The 24,234-nt window shown below is 39.0% G+C and overlaps 1 protein-coding gene across 5 annotated transcripts in view; it reads right to left on the reverse strand.

Moving 5' to 3' along the window:
• The window catches only part of LOC111145971 (ubiquitin specific peptidase 40), a 75,969-nt gene that overhangs the window by 40,388 nt on the left and 11,347 nt on the right, over positions 1-24,234 (reverse strand). For 3 of the 5 annotated variants that reach the window (XM_022501316.1, XM_022501331.1, XM_022501347.1), the window contains exons 7-13: positions 23,616-23,759; positions 21,276-21,404; positions 15,278-15,376; positions 13,545-13,652; positions 5,170-5,470; positions 1,954-2,035; positions 314-485 (exon numbers count right to left, since the gene is read on the reverse strand). In XM_022501316.1, the coding sequence (XP_022357024.1) occupies positions 314-485; positions 1,954-2,035; positions 5,170-5,470; positions 13,545-13,652; positions 15,278-15,376; positions 21,276-21,404; positions 23,616-23,759 (1,035 nt within the window). The remainder of the gene's footprint in view (positions 1-313; positions 486-1,953; positions 2,036-5,169; positions 5,471-13,544; positions 13,653-15,277; positions 15,377-21,275; positions 21,405-23,615; positions 23,760-24,234) is intronic. The other 2 variants (XM_022501339.1, XM_022501323.1) reach the window with 2 other exon arrangements.

Raw genomic sequence — 24,234 nt, forward strand, 5'->3', positions numbered from 1 at the left:
TTTTACTCCTTTCCAAAAAAAAAAAAAAAGAAACAGCTTTTTACTTTTTCTCTCCCATAAATAAAATGTACCAGGCTTGATTCTCCCCTGAAAGCCTGCTGGCTGGACAGTGCGGGCCTCACCTGTGCAAAAGGAAAAGACGTACAAGTACAGAGAGAACATCTGGCTCGACCCTCAGAAAGTGGGAGATGTAGTATTTTCTTAAGTGCTTTGCAAAATAAATAGTTGAATCCTAAATGGGATTTTTGAAAAGGAGAAACCAGCTTGAGATGGACCTTAATGTCTAAATTAAGAGGAATCAAGGCTAAATTACCTGAAATATTGACTGTCGAAGATCTCCTAAAGTTTTTCTTTTATCAAAGGTTAAATCCCACACACTTTCTGCTTGAGAGACGACTGGGTGCAGAGCCCCACTGAAGAAATGATAATGAGGGCCCAGGTGGAGATGTAACTCTAAATTATTGTTTGTAGAATCCCATTCTGCCCTTTAAAGAGGCATAAAAAAAATACATAAATGCTCTGTTTTTATAACACAGTTTCATCCCAAACCAATTATACTTGATTTACAATAAATTCTCTGTTCTAAGTAATTATTATTAATGTCCTTTTCTTCCATGTGCCAAAATTTACACATTTTAGTTTCTCAGTGAACAGCAAAATTTCAGCTCTGCCAGCATGAATTCCAAGGAAAATAAATTTTAGTATACACCATACAGTATTACTCTAAGTATTGAAACTCGAACTCTTCTAACGCTGAGAATATAGTTATAAATATGCTAGAAACCTTTTCCTGTAATTGTGGCAAATGCTCTTCCGTAGGCTCTCCTGGAAAATATTTCAAGTGGGTCTCATGACCCTCCAGCCCACTCTCCCCGGTCGAGTAGACCGCAAGTGGCGGTTCGCCTCTGAATCTGCTGGGCGGCCTTGGAGCCGGTGCCCGACCCTTCTGCCCCAGGCAGTCTGGCCCAGGGAGAGCTGGATGAGGCCACCGCCATTGCTCCAAAACTCCCGACACAATCCTGTTCATGTGGTCGAAGACAGCACTACCTCTTCTGACGGCCGCATTAGAAAGCTTAGTGAGGGCTGGCGAAACCCCTGCGGCTGTGGTTGTGAACACCCACTGCCGGTCCGCACCCACTCACACAGGTTATTTTTCCTGTTTAAGATATTTTACCCTACTTCTTATAATTTTAATGTCTTCATTTCCTTTGATAGTGGTTTGCCATTCAATCTACCTGCTGCTGCTTTGGCCCAGTTTTAAGCCAATGATTAAAATATTGAACACATCCTGGCTACATAATCAGCCAGCCACGTGGGTCCACAAGGAGGACTCGAGAACATGCACTTCCCTAACCAAGCGCCCCCACCGACCGCGGCAGAGAGCAAATGAGGACACAGTTCTTCAGGGTCCAAGACGAGACCGCAAAAGAGAAGATGAAATCAGCGAGTCCTCACAAACCAGGCCCGTGATAACCCATTACAGGTGTCTGCTCGGATGGACATGAAGCCCGGTAGTTTGCAGAATCCATATTTCCTCCTCTCACCCGCCTCTGGTCCTCTGTCACTGAGTGCTGGGTCCCCACTACTTAACTCACGAGGGGTGACTTTCACCCAGGCTCTCTCTACACCTCGGGAATCACCTGATGGGCCAGGATACAATTCATTTAATGTCCTGCGTGTTCACCGATTTCTCCAGACTTCTGAGGCTTCACCCCTACTCGGCAATGGCCATTTATGTGACATCGTTCATTCACTCTTACAGATAAAAATGACTTCAAAGTAAGATAAGTAAGATACTCTGCCTACAAAAATTCGGCAGCTACACAGACACAGGCATTGATTAGTTGGCTTTGTTTCCTTTTTTAATTTTCCTGATTGAAGACTTAAGACCTAAATGAGATCCTCATTCTCCAGGAAAAAACCATTCAAACTTTAAAAGTAAGTTAAGATTACCTTTTTATTTGCAGTTCAATGTTGGCTGCGTCCATTTCACTCAGCAAATGACATGGAACCCCGTATCTCGGATTAGCTTGAGCTGTGAACAGAACGCTTCATTAACGTGGGCTGATTAAATGGAATCTGGCAGCTGGGACTCTGGCAAGGATGTGTGGGGAGCTGGAAAGCCTCTACTAACTACCTTTGTGAATGCTAACTTCCTGTGGACCTGTCTTCCCATGTGAAACATGAAAACACTGGAACAAATGGAAGATAAACAGTTTTTTATGCCATGCTAAAAGGATTCCATTTCTTCAATTCTCTTCAAGCATGCTTTTAAAAAAGAACACCCACTATTTTCTTCCAGATAACAAATGTAGTAATTGCCACCATAAAAATTCTGGAAATTACTTTTACAATATAGAAGGTATCTTACAGATATTACTGTAATCCCATTCCCAAGAGATACTGCTAAGACCTGTTGTATGTACTTGTGGTCTTCCTTCTAAACCTACACAATGTGTCTGTACACACACATGTACCTACACACACGTGCACACACTTAATTTAAAGTGACTGGGATCGTATTTGACAAATCTGTAACATGCTTTTCACTTCAGATTTGTGTTTCTCCAAAGTTTTAAATGATTGCATAGTAGTTCATTCTACAAATACCATAATTAATCTAGCCAATCTTTTTCTGGTAGGTATTTAAGGTGATTTCTAGTCCTTATTATAAAATAATGGGAGTAACAAATACCTTTGAACATGAATATCTACATACAGCTCTGATTATTTCAAGACAGATTTGCAGAAGAATTACTGGTTTAAGGTTTTCAAATACCTATGATCAACTGGTTATAGGACTATATGCCTACCAGCTGTAGAGGAAGAGCCAACTGTTAAGAACAAATAACAAAAAACTTTTAACTTGGTAGGGAAAAAGTGGCAGCTCATTGCTGTTTCAATTCCTATTTGTTAAAATTATTTTTTATTTAGTTTTTTTTATTAACATTTAACGTATTATTTGCCCCAGGGGTACAGGTCTGTGAATCATTAGGCTTACACATTTCACAGCACTCACCATAGCACATACCCTCCCCAATGTCAATTCCTATTTTTTTTATTATGATTTGGGTTGATTCTTTTTATTTATTTATTTATTTATTTATTTATTTTGGAGCGAGAGAAACCATGAGCAGGGACCGGGGGAAGAGAAAGAGGGACAGGCAGATTCCCCACTGAGCAGGGAACCACATGCAGGGCTCGATCCCAGGACCCCAGGATCATGACCTGAGCCAAAAGCAGATGTTTAGCCAGACTGAGCCACCCAGGTGCCCGATTCTTTTTTTTTCTCCAGTTTATTGGTTGTTCCTATTTCTTCCTTTGTACATTGCTTATTTATATCATTTTCCCAATTTTCTACTAAGCACAATAGAATATATGTAAAAGCACTCGGCAGATGGGAAATAAATTTGTCATTTATTTAGCTGTTTCCCATTGGGCCTGTCATTTGCCTTTTTTATTGTTTACGGTTTATAACACTTTTCCTTAATTTTCCTTTCTTTGCTTTTAAGCTTAGAAAGGTCTTCTCTACCTTAATATTGGAAAATATATTTTATACATTTTAAGGTTTCCTTTTAACATACACATTAAAGGAACTCAAATTTCATTCAAGCGATGATTATAGTCACTTGATTACACTGACTCCTAATTCAAGTGACTGGCTGTTAACCAGCTTCCCCTCTCCGTATCTTGAGTCATTCCCTCTCCTCCTGTTCATCTGAAAAGTCACCTTACCATGGATTAAAATCTTCGAAAGACCTGGGTGGATTTCTGGGCTGGCTCTACACCAGCGCTGTGTCCCTCTCTGTGTGAGCACTGCACTCTCTTAGCTGCTGAAGCTCTACAAGCAGGTTTTACTGATGGAGTCAATGCCCTTCAGCAGGCCCTTCTTCAGTCTTGGTGAACGTTCACTTCTCTAGAAGGATTTTAGAATCACTTTGCCAAGTTCTGTCCCTTTATCCCACAAAAAGTCCATCAAGATTTCTGCCAAACCTTTATTCAATTCCTAAGCTAACTGGAAAACTACCATTCAGTGCATAGCCAAAACATAACGCATACTAAAATCCAATTCATTCTTTTTGTGTTAATATATATTTCTGTAACTGTGGATTCTGCTTCAGAATATTTTTACCAGAGCCACGACTATATTCTTACCCTGTCAGAAAAATAAAGCCTAGAATTTCTCGTTAAACAGAATAATTATGTAACTGTTTTAGAACCAGAAAGTTAATTTCCTTTGACTCACATGCAAATTAGTAACTTCTCTCTTCTTACTTTTTATAAAAATGATTACTATTCTCATTTTCTAAGAACAGTGTCCTAATTTGTAACTACAGATATCCCTCTATCTAAGGAACTTCCCTTCTTAGGATTTTCTACTTCTGAGTAGACTTTGGGAAGTGACCAAAGTCTTACATACTGATTCATGTCAGTGGTTTCAATAAAAAAATTTATCATTGAGGGTCTCAGTGTCTAGCCTCCCTGCTATGAGCTGTGTTAGAAGGTTTAACAAAGAACGCTTTGAATTTATTTCAACTGCTCATAAAACACAGTTACCTTGAAGGAAAGGAAAAAAGAGGGCAATAAAAGGCCACTTACAACTTGAAGGCGACAGACACATGGCCAAATGACAGAGCCAAACCTAAGCATAGGGCAACTGTATGCAGGTTGGTCCACCCAACAAGACACCATCATGCAGTTCGAGAAAAACCAATTCTGAATACTAACTATGGTCTCATATCATTAGAGGGGGAAAAAAAAATAGAAATACATAATTATAAAATGACAGATTGCTGGATTTCTTTTGGCATAATGTATTTTTTTTTTTAAGATTTTATTTATTTATTTGACAGACAGAGATCACAAGTAGGCAGAGAGGCAGGCAGAGAGAGAGAGAGGAGGAAGCAGGCTCCCTGCCGAGCAGAGAGCCCGACGCGAGGCTCGATCCCAGGACCCTGGGACCATGACCTGAGCCGAAGGCAGAGGCTTTAACCCACTGAGCCACCCAGGTGCCCTGGCATAATGTATTTCTTACTATTAGCCTGAAAGTATTTAAAAATGTTCCAAGAGCACACTTTCTCTTTAAAAGGGTAAAAATTAAAATAGCATTCAATATTTATCTTCTAACATCAACAACTTGAACAAATAGGAACATTTCTCTTTCCATACCTTCTGGGGGTCTCTGCAACTGGGATTTCCGATAAAACAACATGTAGGCACTTTCTTTACCCTGAAACTGCCGTTCAATATCTTTTTCCTTGATTGGTTGGACTTTGGAATCATTTATATCAAACCAGTGGGGACAGGAGGTTTTATCATTTAATCCTGGGGATTCTGAAGTAAATGTCTTGAAAATGTGTTGATCATTTCTTTGGAAATCAGACTCAGCCTGGAGAGAACCATTCTTCAATAGACTGACTGTACTTTCATCTGAACTGAGTAGAAATATCTGGGAATGAAGCTGTAAGAACTATACAGAGACAGAAAACAAATACTAGGTTAATAAAAAAATTTTTTTTAATTGGACACAATAAAAAAACTACATCTTCCTTTCTGTGACTAGATTTTGAACTTTATTTTTGCCCTAGCCAGCTGGGAGGGAAAAAAAAATCCATCTGAGTCATGATTAAAACATTTAATAAAAATCAGGGTCCTCTCTGTTAAACAGTCACATCAAGGAAGCTGCCATGCCACAATCTAAAACATAGGTTACTTCTGCCTCAGTAACACCATTCTTAAAAAGTACTTTACTAAAGCAGATTAGGTAGAACAAACACTTCTGAGATGTTTAAAGCAATCTAAACGAAGCACAAAGGCAATCCCACGGTGAAGCACTACAGAAGAGAATTTTAAAACTAGCGACTCAGACAATCTGTTGGAATGAAGTCATAATTACAAGCCTGCATTGTCACGTAACATTAACTAAACCGAATGTTGTCTGTCCAAGGAAGCGGACAGGTTAGCTCAGGAAACCAAAGCGCAGAAAGCTTAGGTCTTAATCCCAAAGACTATTTCTCAAGTTCTAGCTAAAGGATTAGGAAGAAAAAAGCATCTTTCCTTATTGCCTACCCCCACTTTCCATCTCTACTCTTCTCTCACTCCCTGACTCCTGTGGCCTTACATCTCCTCTTCTCTCAGCATGAACTCACTTTATGCAGGAAACCACTCGGGAGGCATGTGCAACATCTGCTTAGCCCACCAATCAATATGGAAAGGTGACTTTCTGATTTTCCACTTGGATGGAAATAATGTATAGTAGTACCAACACTCTAATCAAAGAATTGTTTTACCACAGACAGATGGAAACAGGTCTATGACCAAAAGACAATATTGCTAATACTGTGTATAGAAGATGGTAAAACAGTGTTGCAGCTAATTTTTTAGGTACAATCAAATAGTGATAATCAGAGAGTAGCCATTTTTTTCCTTTGTTTGACAAGTGAGAGTTAATTCTTTTTAGCCTCAAGCTTCAGCAGAGTCTGGTCCCAATAATGTCAGAGAACTTTTACTGGTCTACCTTTTCTGATAAGAAATGATAAACTCCAGACAAAATAATGAAAACTAGTGTTTGGAGAATAACCAGAAACAGGCTTAAGCAGAGGGGACATAATCCTTCAAGAGGGGACATAATCCTTCAAAACTAGGTGAATTTTACATGAAGCCACTGGTTCCCACTTTATAGCAGTGCATGGTGGGAGAGTTCAAGCAAAGGGCAGGAGTCTTACTGAGCTGAGGAAACAGAATTTGAAAATGCCAGAGAGGCTAGAAAGCGAAAGACAAAGAGTTGCATTAAAGAGCCTAGAATCTATACCAAATCCCCCTCAAATCCTTGGCTGACTCCTGATTGAAACATGGATGGCCCAAGACACAAGAAACCCCACAGAAAGCAACAGCTGGTGGAGTCACAATTGGAACAGAGATTTTAGCAGAGATTTCTGGGTAGATGTGCAAAGATTTTAGCAGAGATTTCTGTATAGACAGAACACGGAATTGAAGTTCTGATGAGATAGAGACATATGACAAATACCTGAGGCTTTCTGTTGAAATCCTAGAAGGGCCGTGCCTTAGGCCAAGAGCTGGTACGCTTGTAAAGCGACAGATAAAAGGCAAACTTGAGGACCTTATGTAGGGACATACATAACTTTAAAAAAATAACCACTTATAAGTGTGAAGATAGCTCTCAGCTCAGGGGCAGCAGGTCATATTTGCCCTCAGGCCACCGTTTGCTAAACTCTGCCTTCAAAGGAAGAACCGTGCATTTCCCACGGGACTAAGAGCTAAACTGCAGTAGATTCACCCTACAAAGCCCAAAATGAAGCTTCCATTGGATCAAGGTTTCAATAACCTGTTAGAGCATAATGCAAAACTCTTTAAAGAAAACCATTAAAAACAAAACAAAACAAAAAAAAAAACCACCATATAATCCACTGTGTCCGGTAGGCAATATAAGATTAAATGACACACAAACAGGACAGTGTGATTCAATATTCAAGAGAGGATACAGTCAATTCATAAAGGAAATAAAGTTAACAGAAAGAGCCCCAGAAATAATCCAGATATTATGACTGTGAACAGCTATTAAAATATTTAATTATATGACTTAATAAAGCTAATAGTATCTTCAAAAATTAATCTATAGGAAAGGATGAACAGAGTGGGTTCAGATAGGGAATTTCAGCAGAGAAATGGGATACTCTCAATTAGAGCTAAGTGGAAATTCCAAAGCTGGCAACCACAATATCTAAATGAAAAGTTCACTAGCTGGGCTTAATGGAAGACTGGATATAGCCAAAGAAAGAACCAATGAACTTGAAGATGGTGCAATGTAAATTAACCAAGCTGAAGGAGAGGTAAAAATTAGAAAAAGAAAAAAATCTCAGTTACTTAAGATCTGTGAGGAAATCCTGAATGGTCTAATTTTTTTTTTTTTAAAGATTTTATTTATTTGATAGATCACAAGTTGGCAGAGAGTCAGACAGAGAGAGAAGGGGGGGAAGCAGGCTCCCTGCTGAGAAGAGAGGCCGATGTGGGGCTCGATCCCAGGACCCCGGGATCATGACCTCAGCCGAAGGCAGAGGCTTAACCCGCTGAGCCACCCAGGAGCCCCTGAATGGTCTAATTTACATGTAACCGTAGTCCTGGAAGGAGAAGAAATAAGGGGCAGAAAACCAAATTGGAAATATAATGGTCAAAACTGAAGAAAGACATCAAGCTATAGACAAAAAACTTAGCAAATATAAAGCAAATAAACATAAAGAGTACCACACTGAGACACAATATTGTTAAGCTGCTAAAAAACAAAGAAAAAAGAAAAAGAATCTTAAAAGCAGGCAGAGAAAAAGATACATCATGTTCAAGTGACACTAGCCTTCTGAGCCAAAATAATGGAAGCCAAAACATAATGGCGTGACATCTTTAAGGTGCTGAAAGGAAAAAATGGAAATTATTACACTAGAATTTAATATCCAGCAAAAACAACCTCTAAAAAACTGAAGGCACAATAAAGATTTCAATCAAAATCAAAATGATACTAGATGCACAGCCGAATGTGCAAAAAGCAGCAACAAATACCAGAATGGATAAATATAAAACACTATTTTTTCACTAATTTCTTTAAAAGTTGCCTAAGGGTTTGAAGCAAAAAATAGTATTAATAAAAATAAGTAACATAGAGTAGAATTTACATGTAATGGTACAATAAAAGGCAACAGCAGACAGGACGGGAGTGGGGAAACGTGGTTATACGACTGTAAGCATCTTACACTGTTCAGGAAATGGGATACTATGAATTTGTAGTTGGTAATATTGATTTATATACAGTATAATGCCTAGAATAAAAATATTAAAGAAATAAAGCAATATATTAGCCAACAGAGGAGATAAAGTAGAAAGACTGAAAACCACTTGAGTAACCTAAAGGGTGAGGGAGAATGAAAGAGCAAAAAACAGAGGGGGCAAATAAAAAACAAATACCTCAATGGTAAGTTTAAACTCAACCATATTCATTACTCCATTAAAACCAAATGGACTGAACATTCTCATTAAAAGAAACTATCAGACTGTCATCTGATAGGAAACAGATGAACAAACAGAGAGGGTAGAGAAGATCAACAAATACAAAGCTGCTTTTTTGAAGAGTTTAATAGATAAACCCCTAGGCAAGACTGATGGAAAAGAAAGCTAAAACGCAGAAATGATCAATAGCAGAAATGAAACAGGGAACATAACATCTGCTCCAATGGACCTTATAAGGATAATACAGTGGTATTTCAAACAAATTTATGCTATTTTTTAAAAAAGATGTTATTTATTTAGAGAGAGAGAAAGAGAGAGAGAAGGAGAGAGTACGAGCCAGGGGAGGGGCAGAGAAACAGACTCCTAGCTGAGCAGGGAGACTGATGCAGGGCTTGATCCCAGGACCCTGGGATCATGACTGGAGCTGAAGGTAGACACTTAACCAACTGAGCCACCCAGGCGCCCCAACAAATTTTACTTTATTTTTTTTTTTAAAGATTTCATTTGTTTATTTGACAGAGATCACAAGTAGGCAGAGAGGCAGGCAGAGAGAGAGAGAAAGAGGAGGAATCAGGCTCCCTGCTGAGCAGAGAGCCTGATGTGAGGCTCAATCCCAGGATCCTGGGATCATGACCTGAGCAGAAGGCAGAGGCTTTAACCCACTGAGCCACCCAGGTGCCCCAAATTTTACTTTAAATAAAAGAACAAATTACTTAAAAATCACAACCATGCAAAATAAATAGGAACCAACTTCATACTGTTTGCAAGAAACACACTTGTATAAAATGGCTTGCAGGGTTACATTAATACCAGATGAGGTAAATTTTAAGGCAAGGAATACTAGCAGAGATAAAGGAAGGGCAGTGTACATCAGGAGGCCATAAAAATCCAAAATGTGTGTGTATCTAATAATATAACTTCATGGTACATGATGTGAATCTTTCCAAAGTAAAAGGGGGAAGGGACAAATCCACAATTAAGGTTAGAGATTTAAACCACTCAGTAACTGATAAAACCCAAAGACAGAAAAATTAGTAAGGACAGAAAAGAAATGCTATTAACCAATTTGACATAATTGACATTTATAAAACAATATACCCAAAAAGTGCAGAAAATAACTTTTCTGGTGAATACAGAACTTTTAGCAACACAGAGCATATTCTAAAGTGTGAACCAAGTCTCAATAAATTCAAAAGAACTAAAATCATGGAGAGTATGTTCTCAGGGTACAATGGAATTAACTAGGAATCAACTTATAGATAAAACAAAAAGATAGAAAGAAATCCCAAATATGTGGAAATTAAGCAACACAGTTCCCCAAAAAATCATGAGGGAAATTACAAAATATTTTGAATGGAATGATAATGAAAACAGGTCAGATTTGTTTGCAGTTAAATTAGCCCTTAAAAAGAAATTTATAGCTTTAAAAGCTTGTATTAAAGGAAGGTTTAAAATGAGATACCATGCTGGAAAAAAGTTGATCTAATGAGATCCCAGAAGAAAAAGGAAATAATTAAAAATAAGATCAGAAATCAATGAGATAGAAAACAGATGAGCAGTAGAGAAAATCAACAGAGGCAAAAATTCGTTTTTTAAGAAGTTTAATAAACTTGATAAACCCCAAGCAAGACTGATTAAAAAAAAAGTGAGAAAATACAAATTACTAATATTACGAATGAAAAAGAAGAAATAACTTCAGGTACTACAGACACTACAGAGAATATGGGATACTGTGAATAACTTTATGCCAATAAATCTGATATTATGGATAATGTCAGAGAACAAATTCCTTAAAAAACACAATTTTCCAAAATAATGCAAGAACAGAAAATCTAAATAACACTATAAGCAAAGAAATTTAAACTATAATTACAAAACCTTACTGAAAAAAAAAAAAATTCAGGTCTCAATGCAATAGGAAGCCCAGAAATAAATCCATAATTACGTGGTCAACTAATCTTTGAAAAAGGAGGCAAGAATATGCAATGAGAGAAAGTCTCTAAAACAAATAAGTTCTGGGAAAACTGGGCAGTGACATGCAAAAGAATGAAACTGGACTGCTTTCTTAGACCATACACAAAAATAAGCTCAAAATGGATTAAGGACCTGATTGTGAGACCTGAAATCATAAAAATCCTAGCAGACAGCACAAGCACAGTAATTTCTCTGACACCGATCGCAGTAACATCCTTCTAGATAGGTCTCCTGAGGGAAGGGAAACAACCAAAAATAAACTATTGGGACTACCTCGAAATAAAAAGCCAACAAAACTAAAAGGCAACCTACTGAATGGGCGAAGATATTTGCAAATGACATATCTGATAAAGGTTCAGTATCCAACATATACAAAAAACTATACAATGCAACACCAAAAAAATCAAATAATCCAATCATAAAATGGACAGAAGACATGAACGGACATTTCCCCAAAGAAGACATTCAGACGGCCAACAGACACATGAAAAGATGCTCACCGTCACTCATCACCAGGGAGATGCAAATCAAAAGTACAATGAGACATCACCTCACACCTGTCAGAATGGCTAAAATCAAAACCACAAGAAACAAGAGGTGCTGGCAAGAATGTGGAGGAAAAGGCACCCTGCTGCACTGCTGATGGGAATGCACACTGATACAGCCACTGTGGAAATGATATGGAGGGTCCTCAGAAAGTTAAAAACAGAACTACCCTATGATCCAGTAATCACACTACAATATTTACCTAAAGAACACAAAAACACTTATGAGAAGGGATACATGCACCCCTATGTTTACTGCAGCATTATTTACAATGGCCAAGATATGGAAGCAGCCCACGTGTCCATCGACACATGAATGGATAAAGGTGTGGTATTTACATACAATGGATATTATTCAGCCAATTAAAAAAAAAAAACAGAAATGAAATCTTATCGTTTGCAACAATATGGATGGAGTTGCTGTGTATTATGGTAAGAGAGATAAGCCACCAGAGAAGGACAAATACCATGATTTCACTCGTATGTGGAACTTAAGAAACTAAACAAATGAACAAAGGGAAAAAAGAGAGACAAACCAAGAAACAGACTCTTAACTAGAGAGAACAAACTAATGGTTACTAGAGGGAAGGTGGGTAGGGGGATGGAGAAAATCGGTGAAGGAGTGAAGGGGATTAGGACACTTACCATGATGAATGCTGTGGAACATATGGTACTGCTGAGTCCCTATCCTGTACAACTGAAACTAGTAACACTATGTTAACTACACTGGCATCAAAATAAAAAAATTTTCAGGTCTCAATAGCTTCACCAAACATTTAAGAAAAAAAAAATCAGTCTTAGAGAATTCTTTCCAAGAATATAAAGGAGTGTTTCCCGACATGTGAGTCCTATATAACCCTAACACTAAAATCTAACAGACACTACAAAAAAAGAAAACCAAAGACTAACATCTCTCATAAATGGTGAAGCAAAAATCCTATATGAATGAGCCAAATGAATGCAGCAATACATGAAAAGCTCATGACCAAGTGGGATTTATCTCAGAAATATAAGCTTTGCTCAACATTAAAAAGGTCAATGGAATTCACCACATTAACAGAATAAATGGTATATAATAAAAGTCAGCATTTGATAAAATCCAACCTCTATTCAAGATGAAACTATCAGTTAATGATTGAAAAAAAAGCTAACTCCCTCAAACTTATAAAGGGTATTTGCATTTTTAAAGAACCTGCACAGCTAATTCATACTTAAGAGTAAAATACCGAGACAGTGACACAATCATTTTATTTATTTACTTGAGAGAGAAAAAGAGAAAGAGAATGAGAGGGGATAGGGTCAGAGGGAGAAGCAGGCTCCCTGTTGAGCAGGGAGCCCGATGTGGGACTCAATCCTGGGATTCATCGATCCAGGACCATGACCTGAGCTGAAGGCAGTCGCTTAACCAACTGAGCCATCCCAGGTGTCTGACCCAATCATTTTAAATGAAAACCTTAAAACCTATGCTATGGACTCAGAGTCATTAAGCCAACATCCACTTCCACAATGCGGTCTAATTAAAAGGCACACTTAAACACTTACTGAAGTATGGAAGCCCCTTGCTTCTATAAGGAATAGCTCCAAAATGTTTACTAAGTGTTGCTGTGTACAGTTTTTTCAGTCGAGTGGTTTCACTTGTCTTCAGTTTTTGCATCTAATCTCACAGCCTAGGAAAACTGATCACCAAGATTAACAGGATGATGTGTAAAAGAAAGATCAAGGGAAAACTGTGGGAACACCCTAAGACATTTCTGTAAATAAATGAGCTGCAGGGTATGAACTTCATGACATTTCTTGCTGTTGTATTAAAAGGCTTTCCCCTCTTCTTTTTCTGCTTACTTCTTGATTCTATAATAAATTACTTAATAACTTAACATTTAATAAAGAACTCAACTGAACTTTAACCACTAAATAAAAATACTGATTTCATCTTCACCTAAAGTTTCGTTGCAAAGGGATCATAATATAATTTCCTGGTATGGGACCTCCCATATGGATGTCATCTATTACCTTTCGCAGTGGTCCATACTGTCTTCTGTACTTCTTGTTCCAAGACATTCCTGTCTTTTTCAAGAGTTTCTGGCCCAGCTGATCAACAGGAATTACATTATTCTCCTCCTTTTGAAAGAAACAATCATTTAAGAAAATGTGATGAGATGTAACTATAACATTTATGAGTTCAAAGGCACCAACAGAATTCTATCTAATTACATGTGCCTAAGACAGCAAACATGTCAGTGGATTAACCATAACTGTTGCAAAATAAAAAATTTTTTTAAGAAGTAGAATAAGCTTCAGTTTAGAAAACTTGAATTGTGCTTTCCTACACCAAAGTTTACACATTTACTTATTTTTAAAGATTTACTTATTTATTTTAGAGAAAGAGAGAGAGAGAGAGTGAGAGTGCGCATGCACACACAGGAGTGGGAGGAGGGGCAGAGGGAGAGAGAGAATCCTAAGCAGACTCCCTGCTGAGGGAAGAGCCTGATGTGGGGCTTGATCTCACAACCCTAAGATCATGGTCTGACCTGAACACTCAACTGAGTCGCCCAGGCGCCTCAAGTTTAAACACTTAAAGAGCATCCAAAGAGTATTCTAAGATTGAGTAAATTCCTGTTATTTTGTGGGATTTTTAAAGAAATATTTAAGTGCAAAAAAGGATTATCAAGATCTCTTCTGAATGTTTCCCCAAAAAAACAAGTTCTAAAAGCTAGTAAGAAGTGACTGTTTTGGGCTGAAATGTGTCCAACCCCCCACCACCCCGGCCAATTCATATGTTGACTCCTTAACCTTCAAGATTTCAACTCTGACTTTATTTGGATAGGGTCTTTAAAGAAAAATAAGGTCATTAAGGTGGGTCCTAGGCCAATCTGCCTGGTATCCTTATATGAAGAAGAAATATGGACTCACAGAGATCTTCAGGGTGCCCAGGCACAGAGGAAAGGCCATGTGCCAGCCATGGAGGCCTTAGGAGAGAACAAACCTGCTGGCCCCCTGATCTTGGACTCCCAGCATCCATGACTGGGAGAAGATAAATTACTGTTGTTTAAGCCCTCCAGTCTGTGGTCCTTTGTTATGGCAGCCCCAGCAGACTGATACAGTGGCCGCAGAACAAGGTGGTTAAAGGACGCAGCGTAGTCCGTGGTAAAGAGTTAAGAAAAAGTCTTTGTAAGAATGGATAAACACATGCAAGGAACTTACCACCTTTATAACACAGCGCTAAGCAAACGTTAAAAAGCCATATAGCGGAGGCATTATTGGTATATCAATATTAGGAATCAAAAGTGGGACATAACCTCAGGAACTACAGAGAGTAGAAGGCTAACACAGGAAGATGGCAAATTCCAAAACAATACATACGGTAAATCCCAATTCTATTTAAAAGGACAGTAATACCCAAAACCCTATAACCCAATGCCAATATATGTATATAAACACAGAGAAGACAGAACGTAAAGAATACACATCAAAGTATTACAATTACTGGGTACTTGGTTTAATTATACTTGTATATATTTTATACTTTTCACATATTTCCTAGGTTTTTTCCCTCAAATTTTCTACCACAAATATGAATTTTTTTATAACCAGAAAGTCTCTAAAAAATAAACTGTAACAATAGACACAGAGAAAGCCCCAAAGGAATAAGACTCTGACTAGTACCAGTAGCAGTTCTAGCAATGAGCACATATGTGTGCATATCGGAAATACACACACACACGCAACCTAAACTCTCTCTCTACCTGTAATAAGATTGCTTTCAGAATTATCAGTGGATCATCATCAATCTCTTCTTCATTCTGGAGATCTTTTAAATTCACAACTGGTTTGCTCTCTTCCTCCTAGAAAGGAAAGCAATAAAATTTTGTTGCTTAAGAGGTAATTAACAAAATAGAAATGTTTGTGCTGTGGAAGTTTCAAGATGGAGAAATGATGATAAAAATATTGGAATAACTTATGTAGACCTTGGAATCCAGCAGACTGGGCTTTGATTTCCAGCTCTGGTTGGCTAAACCCGGCACGTTATTTAACCTCTCTGGCATTATCTGTGAACGGGACTGCAGATAAACTCCCAGCACAACACACACGTGGCAGATCCCGACAGGTTCCCGGGAAACATCACTTCAGCTGCACCTTACAAATCCTAACATGTTGTGTGTCACTGGCTAGCACTCACTTCTATTTCCTGATCGTCCAAACTTTGCACCCCACTCTATGAAGTTTTTCGAGAACATGTCAAAACAAGGTATTTTTCTCCATTGATTTTTTAATACATGCCATCTTGCCAAAGTATTTTCATTTGACTTAAAACCATAAATACAAAGAGACCTAATGACACGAGACAAAAATAATAAAGAAATAGCAAAATAAAAATGGTAGACTAAATATAACCATCCTACTGAATGATTACTAAAAATGCTGGATAAGCAAACAACAAAACAAAGGCATCTTTTTAAAACACACACTGAATTAGCAAGAGTATCAGGGAAATCCTCAGAGAACAAGTGAAATGGGAACCGGGAGGAAATCCAGAGTTGAGGCCTCCAGCTGTCCCACCTTGTTGACGCAGCTCTTACAGGACAAGGTCTGAGAGACAAAGCCTAAGGACCCTCCAAAGTACGGAGCCGAATGATTAGTGTTCCAAACAACCAGTTCTCTGGTCCTCTGACACCATCTAGGGGTCACAATTCAGGTCAGTTCTGATACTAACTTCACGCAGTCCTACAAGACTGCCCCCACTTCAGACAATAGCCACAAGTGGTGTCCCAGGCCACCTGTACTTCTGCTGGGCTGATTACAAATTCTAGGGTTCCTACAATCCCCACTTCAGGTTTGATAATTTCCTGGAACGGCTCACAGACCCAGGACCTTATACACAGGACTATAGTTTAGTACAAAGGATACAATGAACGGCCAGATGGAGAAGCGCATAGGGCAGGAAGGGTCCTGAGGGCCTCTGTTCCTCTACGGGGTAGGGGCGGCCACCCCCCTGTGGATATGCCCCCAGTCCAGAAGCTCCCTTACTGTCCTGGCTTCAGAGTTGTTGTCGTGGGTTTTAAAAAAGATTTTATTTGTTTATTTGATAGAGAGGGAACTCAAACAGAGGGAGCAGGAGAGGCAGAGGGAGAAGCAGACTCCCTCGCTAAGCAGGGAGCCCGACATGGGGCTCAATCCTAGGACCCTGAGAACGTGACCTGAGCTGAAGGCAGATGCTTAACTGACTGAGCCACCGAGGCACCCCTTGCTTTAGAGTTTTAATCAAAGTTTCAACATGCAGGCATGACTGATTGACAGAACTCAATCATCAGCCCATCTTCCCTCCACAGGTCAGGAGCTGGGGCTAAAAACACAAACGCTCTATTCATGTGGTTGTTTGCTCTGGTGACGAGCCTTCAGTCTGAAGATGTCTAGGCCCCACCAAGAGTCATCCCATTAGCATGAACTCAGGTGTGGTTGAAAGGGGTTCATTATGAACAACAAAACACATGCCTATCGCTCATGCAATTTCAAGGACCTCTATTCCAGGAACCTGGGACAAAGACCAAATATATGCTTTTCCTTCCTCCCTCCCTTCCTCCGTCCCTTCTCCCCCTCTCTCTTTCTTTCTTTTAAATATTTATTTATTTGAGACAGAGAGAGAGAGAGAGAGAGAGAGAGTGAGAGTACACATGAGCAGGTAGAGAGGGGCAGAGGGAGATGGGGAGAGACAATCTCAAGCAGATTCCCCGCTGAGCACAGAGCCTGACTCTCAATCTCATAACCCATGACATCACGACCTGAGCTGAAATCATTTGTCGGACACTTAACCGACTTAGTAACCCCAGGCACCCCAAGTATATACTTTTAAATTATACCACAAAGATAAACTTCAGCAGACAGCTAGAAAAAAAGAGCTACCTACTTTCTCAGTACAAACATGACCTAGAAAAATTTCACCCCATAATAAAGGACAACAAGGAACTGGCTTGGTTTGACCTTGATACTAGAGATGAAGGTAGAAAAACATCTGTAATGATTTGTACTCACAAGTAGGTCCCCACAGGGGTTTGTGGTCCAAATTCACCCTAGCTGTATGGCTCTAAAACCACTGAGTCAGGATGTGATTTTAAAGTTAAGGGTTGGAGTGACACCAGGCATGTGGAAGAGACAAACACTTTTTCAGAGGAAGGTGCTTTCAACTCAGCCCTCAAATTACTCCAGTAAATCACATTCTTAAAAAACCAACCACCCCAGGCTACAGTCTAAAATAATAAAATCACAAGGAAGTAGACTCAGCAGATATCTAAATCAGACTGCAATTAGCAGACCAATGAAATAGCATGTTTAATAAGTTTAAAGACATCATTAAGGAAAAAAAGATGTAAAAATGGCAGAAGGGGAGAGGCAGGCCAGCAATGCCCCCTTTTTGACACACTACTGCAGGTGACAAAGAGGCAAGGCCCAGTCCTCCTCCGCTTTGCCAGTGTCCAACCCTGGCCTTGTTGGGACAGTAGGACGAGTTCAGGGCTGCCTCCTGGGAGCTGTTGTGAAGCCTTCTCTGATCCACTCCCTCAAAAGTGCAAGATAATGTCAGTCAACCATCGATGAAGCAAAAGGTCTCTAAAGAAGCAGAAAGCAAAGATCAGGCTCCTTTTCGCAGCCAGATCTCGAGTCACATTTTGAATAGGAAATGGTGTCCATACTAGAAGAAAGGGAGCATCTTCTAGACAGACTAAGGGAGACAGAAATGTTGCATTTAAAAAAAAACATTTTTTTTTTTTTAAAGTAAACTCTACACCCAACATGGGGCTCAAACTTACGACCCCGAGATGAGGAGTTGTATGTTCTACTGCTTGAGCCAGCCAGGCGCCCCTGAAATGTTGCCTTAAAACCAGGGAAAATTACGTCTGATGGGTCATGAAAGTTATTTCTTTGCAGACGGTACCTACTAAAGAACGCCATGAATGCAGGGAACAGCTCCTTGAAAGGAGAGAAGAAACTGCCAAACTGTAAGCAGAAAGAACAATACCAGGCTGTGATTAGAATATATGGAATTCTAGGTCTCTGGGCACAAGCAATCTCCCAGGATAATGGTAACAGAAAGACAAGCAGGGCCTAGCAGGTATACATACTGAAGTTGAAATTTTTTTTTTTTTTGAAGATTTTATATATTTATTTGACAGAGAGAGATCACAAGTAGGCAGAGAGGCAGGCAGAGAAAAAAGGGGGGAAGCAGACTCACTACTGAGCAGAGAGCCCGATGTGGGGCTCGATCGCAGGACTCTGAGATCATGACCTGAGCCAAAGGCAGAGGCTTAACCCACTGAGCCACCCAGGCACCCCTGAAGTTGAAATTCTTAAAGCACTACTCATTATTTGAGCACCATAGAGCTCTGGATGAAAAAGCAGTGATTCTGGAAGAACGGAATAAGGAAAAAAACTGGACAAATGGGATGCTTCACAGGAGGCATGAAGAAGGAAATATACTAAGCGCAAATGGAAAGCAATCTTCTGACTGCTCTAATGTAACAAAGCTTCAGGAACAGAGGAGCAGTGCGGAGAGCAAAACCAAATGACAGAGAACCTGTCTGCCCTCTCGAGTCACACTGTAGACCCAGAAGGGGAGCCTGACGATGCCAGAAAAGAGCAGAGTGATTCTGAGGAAGTGAACACGTGCAGATCTGTCCAAGGAAGCACAACCCAGAATGGAGACATGAAGAGAGAATCACCGCTTGAGACATGAGACCTCACCGCTGTACGAGGCTACCTCTGTGCGTGATCTCCACCACAGACTTGAAAGTGAAACTGCAAACAAATATTTAAGCGTCAAAGACTGACACTAAATCTCAGCACCTCTAAAAGTGGTGCAAAGCAGCGAAGACAGGCGGCATGATGGGAATCTGCTCGAACTAATCACAGAGACCTCGAGGGCTGAATTAGACCAGATGAGGGAGGAGACCTTTCCTTTGTCTGACTGGGAATGTGTCCCAGAAACCAGCGTCTTGGCCCAACCGTGGCACAAGCATTTGGGAGAGATGCTTGTATGATGTTCTCGGCCAAACAAAATGGAAGGTAAAGGGCTGGAAAGGGCGAAACAAAGCAGCATTTCTCCAAAGATGTCTGAAACTAAGATGGTTTAGCAAGATGGCTGGTTTATAAAGTCAACAAACCAACGGTAACTGCATTTCAAACACTACTACACAGAGTCTAGAAAATACAAAGTTGAGACACGGCCCCACAGAACACCTTCCTGGTAAATATCAAGCAAAAAGTTTGACTTTTTAAACATCCAAATACTTTTTAATATCCAAGTACAACAGATGGAGCACGAGAAATGCAGACGGATGTTCTGAAAAGCCAACAACGCCATCAAAGAGAACGTGCACCCAGAACACTGTTGTCACCCCAAGAAGCTGTATTATTTTATGTGCTACAACTACTGGTTAACACCACCACCTGTCTGATAATCGGGAAGATGTTGTAAGCATTCTACCCTACCATGATGGTCTGTAACTTATGGACATTTCACTGTGTTTTAGGTACTTGTTAGAAAACTGGGCGCGAGTTCAGGCTTGGTGTGTAACACACTTTGATTCTTCCCATTGCAAATAATCGGAACTAGACTTCCAGGAGGCACTTTCCCTTAGGACATCTGCAAATTCTTAAGAAAATTACAAAACTTTTTAAAGAAGCTCTAAAATATGAAAAGATATATCTGACTTATACATGCTGGTTCAAAACTCTACTACTGCTGAGAATGGGTGTTGTGTATGTGTAGATACTGACAAGCTGATCCTAGAAACGGTCACAGAAGAATAAAAGGCCAAGACACTACTGAAGAATGACATGACACAGGGACATCTGCCCTACCAGATACCACAACTCATTATAATGCTACCGAAATGAACAGTGTTACTATTGGCCTAGGAATAGAAAAAAGAACAATGGAACAGAACAGAGGGGCCCAAAAGGACGCATACATAAATAAACAATTGATATAACACAACTGGCACTGTTGATTGGTGGGGAAAGAATGCATTATTCAATAAATGGTAATGGGCAACTGGGTAAAAAAAAAAAAATCACACACCATTCATAGGAAACCATTCCAGAAGGACTAAGAAGTTTTAAATGTAAAAGGCAAAACTATAAAACTTTTGGAAGACATTATAGGAGGAAAATCTTCATCATCTTTGGCTGGTGTCATGAGAGGCAGAGAAGCCTGGAACAGCTGTTGATTATAGGAGACCTAAGAGATATCCTAACTAAATATAATGCAGGACTCTGAATTTGACACTACATTGGGAAAGAAAATGCTGTAAAGGATCTGGATGAGACAACTGGTGGAATCTGAATGTGAACTCTTCATTAGAGAGCACCATCATTTCAATGCGCAAGCTTCTGATTCTGATCTAGGCTTATGTAAGGGAACAGCCTTGTTCTCAGGAGACAAACACGGAGTATTTAGGGGTAAAGGCACCTAATTTCAGATGGGTCAGCACTCATAATGTTAACTGTGTGTGTTTGCACAAATCTGGCAAATTGTTAACAACTGAAGGACGCAGGTGAAGAGGATCTATAGGTGTTTCTATGATGCTGGTTATTTTTCTGTAAGTATGAAACTATTTATAAATAAAAATTTAGAACTTCTAACTATATTAACTTCCCAAGCCTATAAACATTTCCTAGGGCAAATATATATAAGTGGCAAAAGATGATCCTCACCAAAACAGTAGGACTAGAACTAATTTCTATGCTTACTTGAAGTTGCCAGTTTCCCAGATGATCGACATCTTTAATATAGACGTGGTAATGTCCTCCATAGCAACCACCTTTATGTATAATAACTGAGAAGAGGTCATAGACATACTCCAAGTCATCTGAGTCACTCTATGAGAAACAGAGCATAAACAGTGTTAGTCTGCATAAAATGGGAAGACACATGACCAAAGAGAAGAATTTCTTTCTATTAAAATAAGAAACCTGTTTATTATTGTTATTTAGGGGTAAATTATGTAAATTTGAGTAATTGGCTTTAAATTTAAATATTTTTAATTCTGAGACTGAAATTGTCATTCATCTAATACCACATAACAACCAAGCAAATTCTGCCTCTTACAGGGGAAAACGCACAAAATACTACTTTTAGGAACTTTGGCTAAGATCATGTACTCTAAAGTGCTAATAAAACATGCTCCCCAATGCGTCTGCAATAGTTTTAGCAAGAGAAAACCATCTTTGTGTTATACCTATTATTACGCTGCTTTAGAAATGTATTCTTTAGCTGTTGAATTTGTCCTGTTTTCCAACTAGATGGTCATGGGTCTCAGAGTCAGAGCCATATCCACTATCACCCTCCTGACACTCAGTGCTCTGCATCACAAGAATTAAGCAGTTATGAATACTATCTGTTTGTTTAGAGACAGTTTAGTGGGATGAACAGGTTCTTTCTTCTATGATCAATCTTTTCTATAATTAATGTGTTCTGTAATTATGACTGACCCAACTGATGAAGGATTATATCGGCGTTAAAAAAAAAAAAAAAACTACTTTAGGTTAAGAGATACTTTGCATGTGAATACACCACTTCAAGGGTGTCAATTATTAAGAAACTTATTTCCCTGAAACACTGTACTTCTAAAGTAAGTAGTATTTTTTAAATGTCTGGTTCAGGCAAAAGATGAGAGAGATAAACACAGAGGCAATGTGACAATTTTTTTCGTGAATACCGAAATCAAAAAGTGAAACTACGGTCAATTTCTTAGCTAGTGCTCAATGGTTCACCTATTTCAATTTTGTTATTTCAAAGTATGTTAAAATAATGTCACAAACTACTTTTTTGAGAAGAGCTAAAATTTTTCTGTATGAGATGATACACATGAACTAAATCTAGAGTGGTCATTTCGTAAGATATGTAAATCAGACTAACATCCTGTACACCTTAAATGTACATAGTGATGTCTGTCAATTATTTCTCAACAAAACTGGAAAATTATAGAAGAATTAACTCAGTTATGCTGAAAAAAAATATTGTTGTTGTTGTTTTTAAGTAGGTTTTACGCCCAGCGGGGAGCCCAGTGCAAGGCTTGAACTCACAACCCTGAGATCAAGACCTGGGCTGAGATCGAGAGTTGGATGCTTAAATGACTGAGCCACCCAGGCGCCCCCAAGAACTGTTTTATTCAGGCAATAAATGGGGGAGTGTATTGACTTACTCTGGAAAAACTGTTCATTCTGTATGTGCCACTCAAACAAAACCCAAAAAGTTCAGCTACCAGGCTTGAAGTAGAGGAAGGCCCATCCAAATTGAAGAATAAAGAAAATATAATTTTTATACAAAAAAACTTAATAGCTACTTAATAAATGCTCTTTCTGGTCTCGATAAACATACAAATGACTTGTAAGAAGAAACGCAGCAGTCTCATGGCTCTGATCTTGGCACGTACAGCAATTATCCAGAAAATATTTTGTAACGGCTTATGAAGTACATTGTATAATTAATGTTTTCAAAACTTTCCTTCCTGTATCTCAAAGATTATAAATTCTAGTGAAATTCCAATTATCTATTCACTTTCTAGATGTGTAATTCATTATTCCATCTCATGTAAACTAAATCCAAATCAAATAACAAAATACTAATTAATAGTCATTAATTAGTCATGTAGGGTCATTTCTCATTCTGTTCTTAAGTTTTCTTCTCAAAGATTTTTCAAGGAGAGTTTACTAAAAAGAACTGGGGACAAATCCATACTTTGGAAATCAAAAGGACTATAAGAAACCAGTAGTCCTTGGCTGGGACTGATTTCATCCACACTCTCCCCCAGGAGACACGGACACTTGGTAAGATCTGGATATTTTGTCACTACTGGGGGTGGGGTGAGAGGGTGGGATGCTACTGTCCCAGAGCAGACAGAGGCCAGGGATGCGGCTTAAAATCCTATAATGCGTGGGATACAGGCCACAACAAAGAATTACCCAACTCAAAAATATTAACTGTGCCAGGCTGAAAGATTCTGCAATAAGTCAACTGAAAATCAGGCCAAAAAAAGATTCAGTCTTGAGAGGAGGAAAGAAAGAATTTCACAATAAAACAGTCCAAACCTGTTCACAAAAAGGCTTGAGATTGATCCGGAGAGGAAACGTGTAACAGCTAGTTTCCTTGTATCGTTCACGCTTCACAAAATCAAAATTAAATCTTAATAATGAAACAGTAAGAAAGGGAGGCAGCTTACGTAATTTGGCTGACTGTTGAAAGAAAAAAAATTTACAGTTGTTTTAAAAGCAGAGTTATAGAAAAGAATACATAATGTTTCTTAAGATATAAAAAAGCAACCCATGATGCAGTTTAAAGAGAAATGCGTCCTTCAAGCACATTAATTCATCAACCTGGATTTAAGTCAGTACTTGATGTGAATTCATCTCTTTTATGGGACTAAAGGTGATGTGACTCATTTATGTTAACAACTAAAAGTTTACAACCCAAGTTTATGTTTTTAGTGTTGATATCCTGTAATCAAAGCTATCTGATGAGTGTGTTGTAACTGGCGTTCCCCCTTCTAACACTGCTCCTCTCCTGTGTGAGTCCTGGCCTCCTTGGTGCCTCCACTTTGTCTGGCACGCACACGGTCCTTTTATTTCTGAAGGACTGGAGCTCCTCACCTGGACCTATGGACCTATTTCAGTGGATCTGAATTGTTGAAATTACATGGTCTGCGTACTT

The sequence above is a fragment of the Enhydra lutris genome, unplaced genomic scaffold (assembly GCF_002288905.1).
Source record: "Enhydra lutris kenyoni isolate GAN:26980312 unplaced genomic scaffold, ASM228890v2 scaffoldscaffold1, whole genome shotgun sequence".
NCBI classification, from domain to species: domain Eukaryota; kingdom Metazoa; phylum Chordata; class Mammalia; order Carnivora; family Mustelidae; genus Enhydra; species Enhydra lutris.